Source organism: Necator americanus, chromosome I, assembly GCF_031761385.1.
Source record: "Necator americanus strain Aroian chromosome I, whole genome shotgun sequence".
Classification (NCBI taxonomy): Eukaryota; Metazoa; Nematoda; class Chromadorea; order Rhabditida; family Ancylostomatidae; genus Necator; species Necator americanus.
In genome coordinates, this window is record NC_087371.1 from 4262685 (window position 1) to 4282269 (window position 19585).

At 40.3% G+C, this 19585-nt stretch overlaps 4 protein-coding genes across 5 annotated transcripts in view; 1 reads left to right on the top strand and 3 right to left on the bottom strand.

Annotated features, from left to right (window-relative positions):
- Positions 1-5692, top strand: part of RB195_004429 (uncharacterized protein) — a gene marked incomplete at both ends in the record, with an annotated part of 30790 nt that extends 25098 nt beyond the window's left edge. For both annotated transcript variants that reach the window (XM_064182273.1, XM_064182274.1), the window contains 9 exons: positions 469-550; positions 645-800; positions 1037-1134; positions 1407-1501; positions 1738-1903; positions 2074-2181; positions 2247-2328; positions 4676-4933; positions 5520-5692. In XM_064182273.1, coding sequence (XP_064033540.1) covers positions 469-550; positions 645-800; positions 1037-1134; positions 1407-1501; positions 1738-1903; positions 2074-2181; positions 2247-2328; positions 4676-4933; positions 5520-5692 — 1218 coding nt within the window. The remainder of the gene's footprint in view (positions 1-468; positions 551-644; positions 801-1036; positions 1135-1406; positions 1502-1737; positions 1904-2073; positions 2182-2246; positions 2329-4675; positions 4934-5519) is intronic.
- A 516-nt stretch (positions 5693-6208) lies between these two features.
- Positions 6209-6502, bottom strand: RB195_004430 (uncharacterized protein; the record flags this gene model as incomplete). Its single annotated transcript, XM_064182275.1, has 1 exon — positions 6209-6502. One exon carries the CDS (start codon positions 6500-6502, stop codon positions 6209-6211), a length of 294 nt encoding a protein of 97 aa, XP_064033542.1.
- A 1201-nt stretch (positions 6503-7703) lies between these two features.
- RB195_004431 (uncharacterized protein) lies at positions 7704-13823 on the bottom strand (the record flags this gene model as incomplete). The annotated part of the gene is made up of 17 exons (XM_064182276.1): positions 7704-7818; positions 7875-7951; positions 8594-8712; positions 8769-8889; positions 8961-9083; positions 9236-9305; positions 9356-9437; positions 9573-9672; positions 10499-10624; positions 10680-10826; positions 10899-11004; positions 11194-11312; positions 11371-11474; positions 11574-11676; positions 11733-11822; positions 12204-12375; positions 13765-13823. The coding sequence occupies 17 exons, from the start codon at positions 13821-13823 to the stop codon at positions 7704-7706; spliced, it is 1833 nt and encodes a 610-aa protein (XP_064033543.1).
- Positions 13824-15076: 1253 nt separating this feature from the next.
- Positions 15077-16066, bottom strand: RB195_004432 (uncharacterized protein; the record flags this gene model as incomplete). Its single annotated transcript, XM_013442838.2, has 1 exon — positions 15077-16066. The coding sequence occupies one exon, from the start codon at positions 16064-16066 to the stop codon at positions 15077-15079; it is 990 nt and encodes a 329-aa protein (XP_013298292.2).
- Between the last annotated feature and the right edge of the window lie 3519 nt (positions 16067-19585).

A 19585-nucleotide genomic window follows, 5' to 3' on the forward strand; every position in this document is an offset into this window, starting at 1 on the left:
AATGTAGATGGGTTTCTGTTTTCACTATCCTGAACGATTATCGAAACACTGACCAAGGTAGTGTGGCACTTGACGGGATAAACGTAGCATTGCTCCAGTCATCCTCTATTTAGGCCTCTGAAGACGGCGAAAAAGCCAGAAAGTCAGGCGAGTAAAGGTTCCATCCAATAATTTCGCAAGCACACTATAACAAAACACAGACGGAACATGCCGAGGGTTCAAGACAAAAGAACATTCGAACTACTAAGTGTTGAATCTGTTTTTGTTCTTTGATCCAATTCCGTAATTCGTTTCGATTTGTTTGTTCTACTTCCGTTTCAAAATTCTATTTGGATATCTCAATTCAAGATACATAAGAGGTTGGGCCCATAAACACTGGGAATACTTCACAATATGAAAAATGTGTTTTTCCGGATTTTGGTTTCTTTTCTTTCGAACAATTGTTGAATGTACCAATGAGTCATTTAGGTTACCGATTTTGGCTTACATGGACTCCACGCTATGGAAGAGAACACAGTAGATGACATTGGAGAGCATGCATTCTACAAAAGTTAGTGAAAGATCATCTTTTTTTTTCTTTTTTATTGATCACAGCAAAGATTGCACGGTATATACGGGAAAAGTGATTATCGATTTCCCTTCAGAACAATTATGGACCGCGCCAGAATTGCTACGAAATCCAAATCCACCACCGATGGGCACTCAAAAAGGCGACATCTATTCATTTTCCATTATTCTTCACGAAGTTTTGTGGCGAAAAGGTGTATTCCCGTGCAAGAATGAGAATCTTTCTCCATATGGTTAGTGAGAATAGCAGACCTCGTCTTTTTTTCTCTCCTTTTCGAAGTCACTGCGCTATGCTGCTACGTGTCGCAGTGGCATTTCTCTTCTATTGTAAGACTGGGCAAAGAATCCTATCTCACCAAATCTGTTAATCGGTTAATTTTCTAATTTCTTCTTTCGCGTCCAATCATTATCCCGTAACATCATCTTTGTGATTCCTTTGTTGTATAAATCTATCATGAGTCTTCTTCAGAGATCGTTCAACGAGTGAAAAAGACGGTCTCAAATCCAGATGACGTGTTCCGACCTTACGTACCAGATAGTCTTGACGCGGATGATGAGATCAACCAGGTAAAATTTCTACACTCTCCATTTACGCCTGAACAATATGACTAGCTGTGATGTAACTGTGAAGAGGAAGCTGGAAGCTTGGAAATGATAAGTTGTTCAGATACTGTGCGAGAAGTTAATTTTATTGAAAAGGTAATTATTGAGAAGTAATGGAAAGGTGCTAATGCCAAAGCTCCCCCTAGGGTTTCGATCAAAAAGTGAAGGTCCCAGCATGTCTGCGAGAAAATAGTGAAGAGAATTTCTGACTAAGATTATCCCGGCTACATTTGCAGAGCCTCCTCGAATTAATGCGTTGTTCGTGGGCTGAAGATCCTCACGACCGACCCGATATTTCTATGATAAGGAAGGCTGTCCGCATGTTGAACAAGTAGGTTTATACCATCACATAAGTGTTATCGATGTTTTTAACGGATGATGCCGTTTTTTTTTTTTTTTTTTTTTTTGAAATTGTCGTCTTCTTACAGTTAATTCGAATATCTGAATGTGTGTCCAACACTACTTTCTTCATTTGTATTGTAAAAAAATTAATTATCAGCAGCTCAGTGACATTTTAAGTGATACTGCATCAAGTATTCCGCACTTCTCTTGAATTCTTCATTTAAGAGATAACGAGACATCGAATCTGGTAGATAACCTTCTGAAACGTCTCGAACTGTACGCGAAAAATCTCGAAGGCCTTGTCGAGGAGCGTACACGAGAGTATTTAGCGGAAAAGCAAAAGGTGGAAGATCTACTTCATCAATTGTTGCCGCCTTCAATCGCTGATCAGGTATTAAATTGTCAACTTGTTCACTGATTTAACCGAAACTAAATGAAAGCAACCCACTCTTTTGATGCCGATTTAACTCAAATCAATCCCACTTCTTGGCTTTTATCCATTCCTAGCCATACTCCTCCAATCAGTCCATCACTGATTGATTTCTGAATCTGTGCTTTCAGTTGATCTCTGGTAAAGCAGTACAAGCCGAGTCGTACGACTCGGTTACTATCTACTTTTCCGATATTGTCGGCTTCACCGCCCTATCATCACAATCGACCCCATTGCAGGTGAGATCTTGAATGATTTTGTGGATTTCCACTCGCCTAATTCTCCATTGACGAAGCCATTCCAGGTCGTCACACTTCTCAACGACTTGTATCTAGCCTTTGATGGTGTAGTTGATAACTTCAAAGTGTACAAAGTCGAGACCATAGGTGAGGTGTTTTTGATTTTATTCACTTATTTTTTTAAGCGAAGTAACTTTCGCATAGTTCATCGCTGGGCTCTACCAATCTTAGCATATGTATCATACTATTATCATTTTTTCGATTCAAATTTACTTGGTAAGATCTGAAATAGTACTTAAAGCAGCGTTAGGAAGAATCACTCTTTGATTATTCCTACATTTTGATTCTCCATGACCACTCCCCTGAAGGGTGAAGTCTTAATTGCCATGAGCTACCTTTCCTTCGCTATCCTTCAAAATGAAGCTTCATTGGTTTTCTTTCAAGAGATCTTGTGCGTATTCCTTTGATGTGAAGCCCCTTTGGTCTTCTCTTAAGAAATCCTTCGAGAAGATTCGTTTGTGCTCAGTTCGTAAGTTCTTTGAGTCCTGTAATACCAGGCTCTGTATGTATGGACTTTTTTTTGCAAAAGAGATTGTTCCTGCCTGTTAAAGCTATAATGCAAACTCAGATGGTGTTCCATAAGACACTGCATCTGTAGTCAGCGCTATTTTGAACGATCCATCACCATAGGCAAAGTCATCCGGAAGCGCCTTCGGACATTAGGCTGTTGATCGGTGCTTACTTCACTCGCCTGATGCAATGAATACGTAATAAAGTTATTGCATGCAACGAAATAAATGTGGAAGTCAGCAAACCTGTAACATTATTGTTCAAAACAAAGCTTTACGCGTTCTTTGGAAATGTTCGCACCAAAGATCACCCGAAATTTTGGACAGCGCTTTCTTCTTCTTTTTCAAATCATCTACAAGTATCACGATGAAATCCAGGAAGTTGAGACATCAAGAGCGCTCGGAGGTATCAGTACGTACGATTCGAAATCATGATGTCTCAAATGTCTGAAGTTGCGCAATTTCACCGTACCACTTGTAAACGACACTCTTGCCCTTACGTACCAGTGTTTCGAAACTCATCGAGGTATCACGAGAGTACGAGATGCTGCTCTGTCTGATCTTCATCGACTTAAGGAAGGCCTTCGACTCAGTTGAGACGGAAGCGGTCGTGGAAGCCTTGAACAACCAAGGCGTCCCTACTCAGTACACAAAGGTACTTCGAGAGTTGTACACTAACTTCACCGGAATTTCGCCATTCTACAAGAATATCATCATTGGCCACCCTCGAGAACACAGTGCGAAAGTTGGAATGGGACGACATGGAGGTGAAATTTGATGGTCGGCAGTTACACCATTTGCGCTTTGCTGATGGCATAGTACTGATAACACCTAGCATTAGGCAAGCGGAACGAATGCTGACCGAATTCGACGAAACATGTGGATGCATCGGTCTTCAGCTGAATCTACACAAGGCGATGTTCATGCGGAACGGATTAGTCTCGGACTCCCCATTCACACTCAACAGAACGAACATATCCGAATGTACCAGCTACGTTTATCTGGGTCGGGAATTGAACATGAAGGACGACCTAACCACAAGCTGGGCAGGGGGAGACGAGCGGCTTGGGGAGCATAAAAGAGCATCGAGGATGTAGTGAAGAAGACTAAGAACACCCGGCACCTGCTCACCTCTCCAACACCGCCGTACTTCCTGCTTTCACTTATGCTTCGGAAACATGGGCATTTCGCAAGCAGAAAGAAAACGCGGCGAGCGTCATTGAATACGCAGTTGAGAGAGTGATACTAAGAGTATCCCGCTTCACGCAAGTTAGGGACGGGATTCGAAGTTCTCTCCTACGTCAGCGATCAAATTAGAGACGTCACCGCGTTTGCCAAGGAAGTAAAATAAGACGGACGCGTGATGCGCTTTAACGACAACCGTTGGACCAGAGCCGTAAGCGACTGGGTTCCCCGCGAGATTAAGCGCACTACAGGAAGGTGGTCCCGATGGTCAGATTTCTTCACGAAGTCCTTCAAAGAAAATGATGATGCGCTTCGTGTCCCACGCGAAAAGAGGAACCACTGGGCACACGATCGGGACAAATAGAAGAATTACTGACGCTCGCTCGAACATTTCGAAGATCAGCGGGAGTCAAGGTGATCAAGTTGACGTACCGGTGTGCAGGTCCTGCTATCGAAAAAGAACTGCAAAATTAGCTAACAGTCAGCAAGTTATTCTAATTGTCTATACCAAGTTAGTATTGACTCTATGATTATGATTGTGAGCTAGGTTGGGGTTAAATCTGCAAACACAGATCTTACTGGATGGCAGCAAAATTGCACTGTTGTTTTCCTCACAGTTTATTTTGCTCTTTGATTCGTAATACACTCACTTATTCTGACGGTTTTGAAATCAGATCAGTTCAACAAAATCGAGTTCAGTTGAAAAGGTTTATTATTATTCACTTTATTGAATATTTCAGGTGACGCCTACATGGTGGTTTCTGGTCTTCCGGAACGAAGGGAAGACCATGCATCCCAAATAGCTCAAATGAGCTTAGCTCTGTTGCACAAGGTGAAGAACTTTGTGATCCGGCATCGACCGAACGATCAACTAAAGTTGCGAATCGGCATGCATTCGGGATCAGTGGTCGCGGGTGTGGTGGGCTCAAAAATGCCCCGATATTGCTTATTCGGTGACACTGTGAACACCTCAAGTCGGATGGAAAGTAACGGATTACGTAAGTTCACTATTATCCATTATGTTTTTAAATATGTCCAACAATCTAAGTCGTTTTGAAATTTTGACGCTTTTTCGAGTAATTCTGATTTTTGGACTTATTTTTTCTTTCTTTTTGACAGAATGGTTTCGAAAAGTATTTGAATGTCAGCGTCTAGAGAAAGAAAGATGTTAATGACTTTTTTCTTCTCGATATTACCCTGTTAGTAGGTGGTTGGAGTTAGAAATAACATAATCATTGGCCGGCAAATCGGACAATTTCTATGTTCCAACTTCCATTTCTTTTATTTCGTTAATTAGTTGGTTTCTTTTTGAGTTAAGCGTTATCTCAGCCAGATGGGAATCTTCGCCGTTATTTAAGGAACATTTTTAACTGGATATTCTTAGGTTCGTTTGAGCAAATCTTGTGTGGTTTCAAGCGCGCCAGTTTATAATGCTCCAGAAGCTGCATCCTAAGTCTTTCGAAAGTGAGAAATAAGAATAAACGTTGTGCTGCTCGTAAATTATCTTCAGCAGCATTAATGGCGACTTTTCGAGCAATAATGACAAGATTTTAACGACAATTTCCAATAATGACGATATTTCAGCGCTACGAATCCACGTTTCATCAGTGACAAAGGAGATTCTAAGCAAGGATACGGGTTTCCGATTAGAACTTCGAGGTGAAGTCGAAATGAAAGGCAAGGGTCGATTGACGACGTATTGGTTGAAAGGCTACCGTGACATCAGTATCCCGGACTTTGGCCCTGAATATCAATGACGTCATCGTTCCCACTAGCCCCCGCCCACCAACATAAACTGCTTGTAGTGCCTCAGACAGCATACAGAAAGAACTGATGCAGTGATATCACTTGAGATTTTCTATATATTGCTAAATATATGTGTACTTGTGTATATTTATACGACTAAAATGATCCCCCTCACCATCTGAGTTTCCCGCCCCCTTTCTCACCACTCCTCCATTTGTTGCAACCGGCGCTTTGCTCTACGGGTTCCCCAGCCACCTTACTGTGTATTAGTGTTGCCCGTTGAATTCCTATAAATATTCTGCTGATTGGTTTGTTTGATTTTCTCGGCTTTCTTGTCTGATCGCCAGTGATATATGACTTATTAACTACTGTACTTCACACGCTTTCACTATCTCTGCTCTGCTCGCCGCTGAGTTTTCTTCTGTGTTTCCTTTCCCGTATCGTACGCTCTCTCCTCTCATTCTTATTCCTATACTTTTTTTTCTCTTTTTTCATCAAGGTTCATAACTACTCCATTTCTGGTCATGCTATAGTTGTGACCTCATACGCTCAAACACGTATTTTAATAGGCTCTGTTGGTTTTTGCGAATACGCATATGAGTTGTACATTGGATAATTTGTTCTAGTTTTCTCCTAGTTCTTCTGTTCTCATCACGATTGTTGGCGATTTGTGCTAGTTGTTCACGTACGCAACGGCAAGATACAGTGGCTCGCGAGATTTTAAGTAAAGCATTACTGAATTTCTTAGTGCATGTCCTACCCACAAACTTTACGAATACGTCAAGATTTCTTTCCTGAGAGGGCGTCTTCGTGTTGCTCATGTGGACGAAGTTTCGACTGTTACTTTTGCGTTAATTGATCCCTTTTACTTCGACAAAAAAAAATTTATGGGTGAACAAATGCAAATGTTCTGAACATGCTAGCAATATGGAAATCAGTTTCTAATTTATAGAACAAACATACTCGTTATCCGTACATATCAACCCTTTGCTTTCCATTTCGCCAAAATTCGTCTACAATTTGTCCGACATCTTCCAGAACTGCTCAAAAAGTCTGAACAGCTATTCACTATTTGAAACAAATTTGCGTTATATTATGTCCACATCGTTAATTATAAGACAATTTTCAAAGTGACCGATACAAAACCTGTTTTGGTCTCAGCATTTAGCGTGAAAACCACACAATTACTTACCTTTAAACGTTTAACTGAAAACTGTTTGAAAATGGATAACAGTGGTAGTTTTGGATAGAAAAACGCATACCACCTTCACCGGAGCATGGAAATACTTTCTTGTCATCTTCATGAAATTACATATCTGTAAACAAATACTGTACAAAAAAAATGCACAACAACCACATCCAAATAGCAGCACGAAATACTGCTTGGTTTTCTTTACCGCATGAAGAGGCAAAGAAAACTATACTTTCAATTTTTATTATACATATAGGGTACATCTTTTCAAAACGTTAAAAATGGAACTTAATACTTGTCAGGATGAGCTGCAAATTTTATGATAAACCTCTTCACGGTAATGAGATACATTTGAGCAAACAAAGTAGATCAATTGATAACCTCTTAACCTCACAGGTACTAATATGCAATCAACGAGATGTGGCTCATAGTAATCAATGAGCAGAAGAGTTTTTGCACAGCACTGAATTTCAGTACGTTCGCCATTAAGCTATAAATACATAAGTGAACACAGAAAACAAGGGCAGTGTAGTATACAAAAAGAAATAGAATTATAAAAAAAAATCAAGGCCAGTATAGCATTAAAAAAATAGGATGCTGGTGAGCTCAGAATAGACAAATATTTTGCGGATAAATGCTAGCAGAAAGACAGCGAAATAAGGCAGCTTGACGGAATGAAGATGAACAATGCAGGTATTACAAAGAAAAACTACAAAACTGATCACACTCACCCAATCAAAGAAGGTGATGACTGCTTCTTAAATATGAAAAGGAGAACTATTCACAAATATGCAAATTAATCATGTAGTGATTCGAAAACCATAGAATCGCTACAGTGGCTGGAAGACGTCCACAGCCGTTGTGATCGGTCGATTTCTGTACTTTCGCGTTCTCCGCAGAGACATCCACCGTAACACTTTCGATGTTGCAGACGAGAATCTCGAGCTAAACATATTTCTAATGATAACACAGTTGGTTAGTAGGAGAGCTTCATATCTTACTCATTAAGAGTGGTATCGTCGAACTCCGTTGAGTCCCCGACATCGACGGGAATTCGCCTTCCCGTACACTGGAATACCTGAAAAGGAATGCTACTTGCACATTCATGTACAAAAACAGCTGAACGCATGCGATTAAGGTTATCGCTCACTAACGCTGATCTCGCCACAGACAGAGACTATCAGATTCTGAAGTATAGGCAATTAACGACTGTAATGACGTTTTAGGACTGCGCGCGTGAACTTTCATAAAATCACTTAGTTTTAGTTACCAGGAATAAAATTACCGTGAAACGTTAAATAAGGGATGGTCATTAGACCAGTTTCATTTAAGAAGAAAAGAAAAACAAAAATGGACAGAAACGCTGAAATGAGTGTTGGTTCTTGCATTTATAGGTCTCGAAAGATGCTACACAAGCGAAAAATGATTTGAGTCTTGGGAGAGAAGTTAAACAACTAATCTTTTCCGGTGTAAGGTTACTTCATTCTTGATAATCAAATAGCAGAATACGGTGTTTTGCAAGGGAAACTACAAACACGCGTTAAAAACCTAACCAACTACGTGTTTCTATGATTCGGTGACTGCAATGCGTCACTAAGTGCATCAATGATTAGTATCTCCGCGACATTTTCAAATCCCGAAGGTCTTGTGCAAACGACCAGTACGCTTCAAGATCATTGGCAATAACCTGAGGTTAAAATCAAAAATTTGACTCAAATACCTCTCCAACTAGCTTCGTTACAAACTCATTAATCGCATCGTCCGGATGTAGGAATTGAAGATACCACTCAGCGTCCTTTGTCGGATTCCGCACAACAATAACTAGCATTTTCTCTCCATCTAAACATAAAAAATGTTAGTCTGTAGCCAAATATCCTCCTCTAGAATACAGTTACCTATACTCCATACAATCCTAACCGCACGAATTCGAACAAGATGACAGTACTCAAGGAATTTCATCGTTCGTGAGCCCTTTCGAAACCCACATGACACAGTTGGATCTATTTTTTCTGCCATCTAAATGCAATGGGGAATGCAAACAAATGAACTTTAACCGTTTTCTCTAATACCGTCTTCTTATAACTGACCAAAATACAGTCTTTAAATAGTAACAATTCCACAACAACATAGTTCCATGGACTACTCCCTTCTTGCATCGAGAGAAATTGCATGCCGCAAACAAACTGCTTTGGAGATTTCAGTAGATGGCTCTAAACAACGAACTAAGAACCACTACGTATCATTTCAATACCAATTGTTTTAATACCACAGGGCGACTTTAATATTGAAGAAAAAAGCAAAAAAAAAAAAAAACTCCACCCATCAAACAAACGGTAAGAAAGTTGACGACTAAAAAACATACCGGTAGGTTTTGGATCCTCTTGAAGATTGTTTCACCTTCGGCTCCCATTCGTTTGCTCTCGTTTATAGTTCTAAACTGAATCCTAATCAAATGCACAAATAACCGGTGCCTCGCACTCACGCTAGCATCCTATCCACCGCTGCTATTCCATTACCAAGAGGTTCGTAATCAGGATCAATGGATGTGGTTTGATTTCTGATCTCTAAAATTAGGATTATTGAGAAAAGAGGACACAACATTCGACGACGCTGACAATATGCTATAACTATCCTACAAAGGTAACCACCAGCACTTAGCGTAAAAATATAAAATTAGGACTGACAGGAAACCTACATACCCTTTAAAGATGCAGGTATCCTACTCGTTATCTGTTGAAAAGGAATGTTCAACAGGTATTCTAGTTTCTGCTTCCCCAACGATCGGTCTTTCTCTCTCTCCTGAAAAGTATGTTCTATGAAAGATTCTTTCTTCTTGGGAGAACTGATAGAACAGTTCCGCTGATGTGTCCAGCTGATTTCGAGGTAGTAAGCACCAGCGGATCGCGGGGCGCACGAAGCTTTCAGCTCCCACGAGTATAAAGTAAGTAAAGTGTGTAAAGTGTGTCTGGCGTTAATCAATCCGCTTCGGATGCGCCCCCACATTCACTTCAATTCAGAATCGTTTGAGGTTCACGAACGTGTTACTGGGTTATGGAATGACTTACGGTGGCCAGCCGATGTATCAAGTCACTATTTTTATTCTCTCAGACATGTCTGGTACCAATTTATCGACCCCAAAGGGATGAAAGGCTTGGCGACCACTAGCGAGGATTCGAAGCTCCGATCGATCGTGCAGGAAGCGAAACCTCTAACAGATACACTACAACCTCTAACAGATACACCCGCCCCTTCCACGAGTATATGAGAAGTAAAACTATAAGTAAGCGCCTAAGAATTCTGTACATAAAAGCTGTTTGACAAGCTTCTGTAATTAGCCCATTCATGAAACAACACAAACTATCCCTAGAACCTTCTAGACTACAGCGAATCATATAAACATAAATAAAAAGGCTAAAAAAGTGGACAATTATTGCAAACATTGCAAAAGTATCAATGGTATGCGCAATAGTTCTACTAAGAGTAGTTTAGAAACTGCGCGTGGAACTCATGCTAACTCAACAAATAAAGTGTGACGACATTTAGTTTACTTCTTTTTCTAAAAGGAAAATTGCAAGTCGAGAAGTTTCTGCCATTAAAACCTGAAGCCAATAATTGAAACACTCACCACAATGAAAGCGTTGAACTTTGCGTTTTGCTTCCTATACTCCTTGATATACTGTAGCGATGCTTCTAATGTGTGAAAATACGGAGAATACGCCTCTGTCAACGATGACTCTTCATCAACGAAAATCTGAAAATAAATTACAGCTATTTTTCGTCGGGAAAACAGAGGAAAAACGCCTTACATCTCCTACTGTGCTGTTGTCATTCCATGTGTCCAGTACTTCACCCATCTTTTGTACAATTCGATCATGTGCCTTCTTCATAGCACCGAATACACCGAACATCACATCATTAGCTTCAGCTGACACATGGATATTTTCTTCAAACAGCTTAAGAACATTGGATCAGACAAGAGCTCAAACAAATACATATTAAAAAAATGTCTTAACCCTCTTTCTCACCCTCACTAAGAAATCGCACGCTTTTAAGCAGTTGATTTCCGTCTTGAACAACTCCAAGCACAATTGGTAACGTTTGTACTTCTTCGCACTCGACTCCGCCCTTCTCCTAAAAAGGTGGAAGTAGAGGGGATAAAAGAAACAGGAGAGATATTAAAGTATAATGAATAAAAAGGGGGATAACAGAAAAAAAAAGAATAATAAGAAGAAGAAACATGAAAAAAATGCACGGAATTCGCTTCCAGATCTAGCACAAAAACCCGTAAACTAAAGGGGCAACTAAGCCGCATCCATTTACCTTTTTTGGAATCTCAGGATGCTATTAGTATGTCTTCTGCGTGGTGTTGGTTCCTTCCATGTATGCGCAAAACACGTTTCATTTGCACACCAACCCAAATCCATACTTTCGCGAAACCACTAAATATTTAATAGATCCAGTTTCTATTCATTCACGAGTCCGAAAAGTTCCCCTCACCTCCATTGTAACAAGGTTTTTCCCATGACATGATGCTGGTGGCCGCAGATCAGGTGCTACAATAATATGGCTGGCCTCTGAGGTGGTAGTGATCACCTGTCCACCTACAATTAGCACGATTAAAAAACTATGATGATGTCCAATAGAACAGTCAAAAAAGGAACAAAGAAAACGAAAAAAACCATAAAAGAGGATGAGCTAACCATTCTCCTCAACAGCATGTACATGATCTTCAACAGTTTCATCGGTAAAACCAAGAAAACTAATTGTCAGCCCAGCAAATCGAGGCAACTTGCACGCCTCAGCCTAAAAAGTTCTCCTTATTCGAAAGTCATCTTTAGAAGCACTAAAGAAGACGCTACCAGCTCAACTATGTCCACCGTAGACTCTGGATCTGCACATCGCTGGAGAAATTCCTCTTTCACCACGAAAATGCCTAGGGCTATGGCTCGCTGAAGCAAAAAAAAAACTTCACCGAAACAAACAAAAATTCTCGCTGAGAAGAAACGCAATCATAGACTTAAATTCGATAATTTCAAATCCTAGTTACATACAGAGCATTTCCTCCCCTGCCCGATGAGTTTTACAGCAAAATGAACACATTCCTTATGACGACAAAATCAAAACTTTTCGAATCCGAGAATTCAATTGTTGATTGGCTTATGTTGAAAAAGAGCACGATCTTTTGCGTACAAAACCTACGTAAAATTGAAGTCTTGTCAGTTTCCATATTTAAAATACTTACACTACATAGTACCATTCAAAATTTGACAGTAGATTCCACTTTTTCTAATTAATGTCACAAGGGAAATCGATTAATTGACACCACTTACCCTATAATAGGAATCTGACACACTTGATGCCACTAAGTATTTGGTCCGAGAAGAGAATGTCTTTATCCTAATCCCAAGCTCCAACAAAGATTCAGGCCATTCTCTCTTTTGTATGCTAGTTCCGAGAGATACGATGATTTTCTTTCGGATTCGATGTTCTTTCGACATACGCCTAGAAAAGAAAGAATAAAATGATCTTAAAAACCAAAAAGAAGGAGAAAATCAAGAGAGAACTGTCAGCAGGATGCTGAGAAGGATGTAAAATCTCCAGGAAAAAAAACTATGACACGAACTGTACATCCTAAAAATTATTTTGAAGGAACGTGACGTAAGCAAAAATCAAGCAACCAAAACGCGATTAGAGGCCACTTATTTATCAAACCTATAACAACACTGTTGATAAAGTAACGCATAAGCCGATCAAAGGCAACGACAGTTGTAAATTTGTAATCAGCACTGATAGCAGCGAGTTGGACCAATAGTGGAATTTGCCTCATACCAGTGGTTTTCTGAGTGAATTCCCACTTTTTTTGGGTAGAATTCTATTTGGAAATCTAGAAAGGATATTAAGTACACATTCTTGAACGCAAAAAACACGAAAAGATGAAAGATGTATGCAATTAAAATCAAATTGCGCTCGAGCGCACCACCCGAGACGACCTGGATTTTTGAATTCACTTGCGCTGGCGCCAAGAATGACGTCAATTTACGCGAAGATTCACGCAGCTCCTAAGCGTATAGCCCGGTTATGTATGAGTGAGTCACCCAAACATTAAGATGTCAATGTTTTCAATCTAGAAAGCTTTATTTTTCGACTGTCTTTTTCTAACAACTAATTTCAAACGCATGCAACGGTTAGAAATGGATTCAGTTGTACAAATCTTCCAATTCGATTACAAGCAGCACGTGAAAAGCGATCGTTTAAAACAAAGTGAACAAAGAACAAGTTCAAGAAAGTTTCAAAGCTTTTCCCATGGAATTAAAAGAAATTCTCCATCACAAGCCAAAATACTTGACACCTGGATGCAAACACCAGGTGCTCTACCGAGAATACATCTATATAGATTGGAAACAAACAAACTAGATGAATCCATGATCACACATTATTGCCAAAATGTAAATTTTAGAAATATGGCAGATCTTTCTTTCATTCTCAAATGAGAAATGAATGATCGTAGTAGTTCGGGAAATAGAACGGAATTAAAGGACATGAAGTAAGAAACTTGGAAGCAGGTCCTCTCCTTCCTCCAGAAAAAAAAAACTAGTTTTTGATGCTAACCATTATGTCTGCAACAAGCGATTTTTGCTCATTAGGACCAGCATGCTGAGAAAAAGACGACGCTAAGGACAAACTCCAGCGGAGATCCGTAGCGAAATCACTATTGTGATAAATTTACCGATCACAACGTCGGAAGAACATTTCCCTTTCGAACCAAACGACACAGTAAAACAGTTTCCCTTCTTAGTGAGCAGAAGTACTTCTTTGTGCAGCTGTTTAGTGAGAAATGGAGTGTTTTCTGGAAATTTTGACGCTTATCTCAAATATAAGTTAAATAAGTACCTTTCAGGCGTTTTTTTCGCCTGAACATCAGATTCTGGTTGAGAATTGCCCGCTTCCATTGCTCTCCAAAAGTCTCAACATACCTAAAATTTTATTTATGATAACAACAAACAATTCTAACAGCATAACAACAAAATGTGTCGAGAGAATAATAACATACGAAGTATATATTATGTATGTATCTATTACGAAGTATAATAACAGGAATGCAGATTTTTAGATTATGAATTCGTTCGCAATTTTACAAGAATATCACGTACAAAGACAGTCTTCAGCAAAATGAGAATGAGTAACTCACAAACAACTTTCGTACTCCCAATTAATAGACGACGGAGATGACGATAAGGAAGAGGAGGAAATTCGAAAACTGCCCTCACGTACATGTGTTCCCATGGGTCACCTGTTCTTCTGTGTTTCAAGATACGACACAACAAGCACTTTTCACGAATTACTTTACAATCCCTCGCAAATAAATTCATTCAAGGTTCCCGAGCTTCTTTTTTATACAAAAGTACTGCTCGAAAAAAAAACGAGGGTTATTTTTGGCTTATTCACTCAGTTTACTAATTGTATACTTCATAATCTTGCAAGAAGAAAACAAAAGTGTTACCAGTCTCAGGGTCTACTTTTTGCTTTATTGTTTATCATCATCTCTTTTTTTTTTATTTTTTCCCTGTTTTTGCTCGCGGACAGCTTGCCCCGTGTCCATCATGCTACAAAAATGTACATTAGCTGAAGATGCGATATATATTATAGTTGCAGAAGTTCTGTAAGATTCGGATAGATGTAGAAATAATAATTTCCAAGACTCCTTACTATTTAAAACCAAAACCTGGGTAAAGTGTAGCTGGGAGAGGGCAGAAGCCATTCAACCGCGCTCTTATTTCTGGAAGTTCTATCTTCCTTTATTCTCCTAGTAGTTTTAGCTTATATGCCATCCCCCCTAGATCCTCTAGGACTAATGCTTAGATTTTAGAGCCCCGAAAGGCATAGTTATTCACTTCCAGAAATAAGATCGCGGTTAAGAGCCCTACCCTCACAACTACACTTTGCCCCAAAAACTTAGTCTTTCATAATGTTGTTGTTAATTGCGGGATAACTCGTCCATACTTCATTCTTTCATGGAACGTTAATACTTTTGATACGAAGACTTTCAATGAATCAGGGTCTGCAGAAGAAAAGATTAAGATTAATTCTGAGTACGAGTATGGAAATACCAATGATGAATGCGAATTAAATCGGCACAACCTTTGTGTTACGATATCACTCAACAATTACGCACTTTATATCTGTAACAAATGTAACGTGATCACTAAAAATCGATACCGCACGGAGTTTTCGAATTCTCAGCACCATCGCTAAACGCCGGCGGTAAATGCAAAATCGACACGTCGAAAGTGTTCCTCTTCTGAGTGAATACCAGATCAACGGGTGGATTGTGCGTCCCAACCGATGTTAACCTCGGCAATTTCAGAATCCTCAAATATCCATGGTACTTCTCGAGACTGGACAGTTTCTTCTGTTCATCTTCAGAGATCGCAACTAATTGGAGATAGAGGTCAGCGGTGGCGAATAACTCGTCCGCAAACTGTTTGTACATGGTTTCGCTAGCCGCAGTGGCGAACAGCACAACATGAGCGTTCCTGAGAAGTGGGCGGAGTCTCGCCAGAAATGTCGAGAGATTCGAGGAATCGCTCCAAATCGGTGACCCCAGATGACCAACAACTATCCTGAGCAGATTCTTTGTAGAACCACGTGTTTTACTGTGACGATCGCTTCGGCACAAATTTGCAATACAGTAGTAAAGTGATTCATAGCTGTATCCACCATCGTACGGCAGCCTTTGTGAGGAGAACTCGTTTCGAGCGAGAGGCTTCCCGAGGTCGTAGCGGTTCTTGTCACCAATCGACGAGTTCACTTGCGGTTTAGCCGCGTATCTGAACGCTATCCGTAGATCATCTGGAGTATTTGGGGATTTCTGAGCAGGTGGTGGCGGTGGTGGCAAGGAACTGCTCTGTGTAGTTCCACTTTCGATTTTGGTTGGGATTCCATCCCAAAGATGGTCTTCTCCGATAGGATCGACAACAAGAACATCATGTCCGCTGTAGAGACCTTCGGCAATGAAATAACGAGCCAACGAATTCGAATACGCCCTGGACTCGAGTTCGTCAACAACGCAAAAAGTCGACACAGCCAGACCACCACCCAACAACGTGTCCAGAGCCGAACAGCCACATGATGTCTCTAAGCTGCGACCTTTTAAGGTGCAACCTTTTAAGCGAACGACATCACCCATATTCATCGTATCTGAAAGAGTTAGACATTGAAATAAAAAAAAAAAACAAAACCTCACGAGCAATTCAGAGCAATACCGATCATGTAAATGTTAAAATTTATTGTGAACTTAGCAGTGAGGAATCTAGGCAGAACTTTTGCAACCTATGAAGATACGACAATGTCCAGGCTTGCGGTTCGTAAGAAAATGTTCTCGATCAATTAGAGCGACAGTTTGCGGCATCCACGCACATCACAACTGATCCCCGTTCTGCCCATGTTCGACTGTCTTTGAATCTCGGCATGTTGAAACGTAGTTTTTAATTGGTTTTCTTAAGGTGAAGCCAAGATTGTTATTAATCGTCTTTATCAAACAACAGCTAACATTTCGGCATTATCGCCTTCGTCAGAGCCTGGAAAATTCAAAGCCATTAGTGATTTATCCTCTCAAGCACCTCATCACCCTACAGAAAGCATCCAAACGGTAGGCAAACTCAAACAGCAACACATTAGCTAGTACTTACCTCATTAGCTAAACTTGGTGATGTGATAAGGGTGATGAGGCGCTTGAGAGGATAAATCACTAATGGCTTTGAATTTTTCAGGCTCTGACGAAGGCGATAACGCCGAAACGTTAGCCGTTGTTTAATAAAGACGATCAATACCAATCTTGGCTACAGCCCAAAAAAAGCAATTAAAAACTGATCCCCGTTTATTTTCCTTTACGAACTTTCTAGGGAACATACTGCTATTTGAGGACAAAAGGAACAAACTCGTCTATTATTCCGCAACATTTGACCTCAACTTCAACTTCAATAGTCCAAGAATTGATGATTATTTCAATGAAATCATGAAAGAAAAATGTGATAATGGGAAAATAGGGCGAAATATCCAGAAAACTATTAGGACAAAGGAGTAAATGCTGTTCCCGGTTGTAACAGTGATGTTCTCTACAGCTCCAAAGCCTAAAGGAAAATTTCGAAGGTGCGTTACGTCACCAATACGACACGAAATCCAGGATGAAACTACAATAATGGGCCCGCTATCCATGTGGTAGATGTCAGACGTATTTATAGTCGGGGCAAAACAAAATAAAGCTCAGTGCGTTGTTGCGTAAGCGTGTGCGCTCAAAGCAGAGCTAGCGATCACGATCGAAGTGCGACCATCACGAACTGCAGCGATGAGCGGGGTTGGGAAGGGTCCCAGGTGGATCGTGACCGCCTCGCTCTGCCGCACCGCTTCGAGTGTAGCCTACGCTTACGCAACTGTGCCGAGCTTCATTTCATTTTGAATCGACTATACCGTACATATGGCGGTAAATAATGGTCGCAGTCATGAAGTCGGAGTCTACAGGAAAGTGTCCGTAGAAATCAGAAGGCGAAAAGATCTGGGAACGTGAATTATAATCGACATTGCAGCTATTCTACCGTTCAACGGCCACGTCTATAAGTACACACTAGAAATTACTCGGAACCGGATTTGAAATGTGTACATGTTTCACTTTTTTCTCTGTAATCAAAGAGAACCATAAGTGATCAGATGAGAAATGAAAAAAGAGAAGAAAAACACGAACAGCGTTATGGGAAGGAAATTCTCGATTCTGGGCTTCTTCCACCACCAGAAAGGGTTCACGAGGGGAGATTTCAAAAATGGCTACGAGTAGAAATAAAATTACCCGAGAAGGCAACCCTATGAGCTTCCAGTAGAGTTCACTGATGTGATGGCGCAACGCACCCGCGCCGCTGCCAATTTGTAATTATCGATCAGGCCCTATGACCTGGGGAGCGTTCGATAATCACCAGTTGCTAGTGAGGCGTATACTGCTACTTCATGACATCAGTGAACTGCAATCGGAGCCTTAAACTCGTAGGAACAATAAGGTGCTGTTTTGATTTTGTCAATCTTATATGTGTAAAGTGTTGCATCGTTGGATGAACTGATGATTGTTGTCACGCTCTTAAGATCTGATTTCTGGATTTGTATATGGAGTGTTTCACGTTACTGCGCTGTGATATTTGCTATAATCTCCCAAATCATATCTACTATTGGAAAGAATCCAACATCAGAAATTTTCCAGAACATTACCTTGCCTTGAATCCTAGAACACAATGACTGTTCCAGGGAAAACGCTCATCAAAAATTTCTTAACGTAAAGGTAGGTTCGGCAAACACATCACGGTAAGCAGAAGATCTACGCGGAAATAGAATTGTGCCGATTAAGCAGTATGGAAAATATATGTAAACAAAGAAAAAAGTTTAAAATTCCTGGATTGGGGGGAAACATGCACGAAAAAAAAGGTTACTTCTGTCGAATTCATTAATTTTAACGAAGTGAGGCCGCCGAGTTTCAAATCGACCTTGCTTATTCACAGAAAAATCCAGGTCTCAAAAGTGCCCGCTACCTATTCCGTCTATTCAGGCAACGTTACCAAACATAGCTAAGTGAGAATCGGGTAAAACGTCGTTTGGGGGGGGCGACACAGTAGCGCCTTTATTTCTCGAGCAAAAAATCAAATCAGTGGGGGCCCTAAGGCCTTGCATTAGTCTTAGAGGATCTATGACAAGTAAACTTAAGTTACTAAGAGAAAAAAGTAAGTTAGAGCCCCGGGAAATAAGGGCGCCACTAAGTCCCCCCCGGCCCAACGACACTTTACCCGTGAGAATCGATACAAAATCGATCTACAGAATAGACAACCGTAGTGATGCAAGAAGGAGGAAAAAGGAGGATCCGTATGGAGGAAAGAAAGAAAAAGGAAGACTCGTGAGAAGAAAAAAACCCCATCGACCCCCTAGAATATGTGAGCCAATCAATCCGCAACCAAACAAGGAACGTGAGGGATGTGAAAAAAAAAGCTGAGCCATCGAAAGTTCAGAGATTTTTCTAGAAATTCTAGTAGTAGCCCGGTGCACTTGCGACCTATACAAGACACCTTACATCATAAATTATATTCTAGTAGAATGAATGAATGAATGAATGGTTGGGTATTGATTTTCTAAGACTAGATTTTCTAAAAAGATCTCTGAACTTTCGACGGCTCAGTTTTTTTCTTGACATCCCTCACGTTTCTTGTTTGGTTGCGGATTGATTGGTTCACATATTCTAGAAGTCGTTGCGGTTATTTGGATCACTTTCACAGCACCGGACGGCTAAGTCCTGGATAACGGTGCCATTTTCAAAAGAAAGGGACCATTTTTGTTCGAAATGGAAATAGATCCTATATCCTATATTCTAGGAAGTTTCATATCTTTTCAAAAGTGTTCGTGTTTCATTCTTGTATTCTTTGTAGGAAATTGTAAGCGGTGCTAGGATTTTTCTGAATAGCACCGCTTACAATTTCCTACAAATTCTCTGTGAGTTCTTTTTAGTTAACGAATGTGTTGACCTACTAATCGGATTTCTTTCCTTCCTTAAATCCCTTTAATTCTCTTCCTTCCTTAAATCTTTACGATTTTAACGGTCTTTCTCCTTCATTTCACTTCATTTATGACTACAAGAACTAGAATTACCGTTCAGTTGGTTTCTCGTTGTTTTTCTTTGGGTTCATGC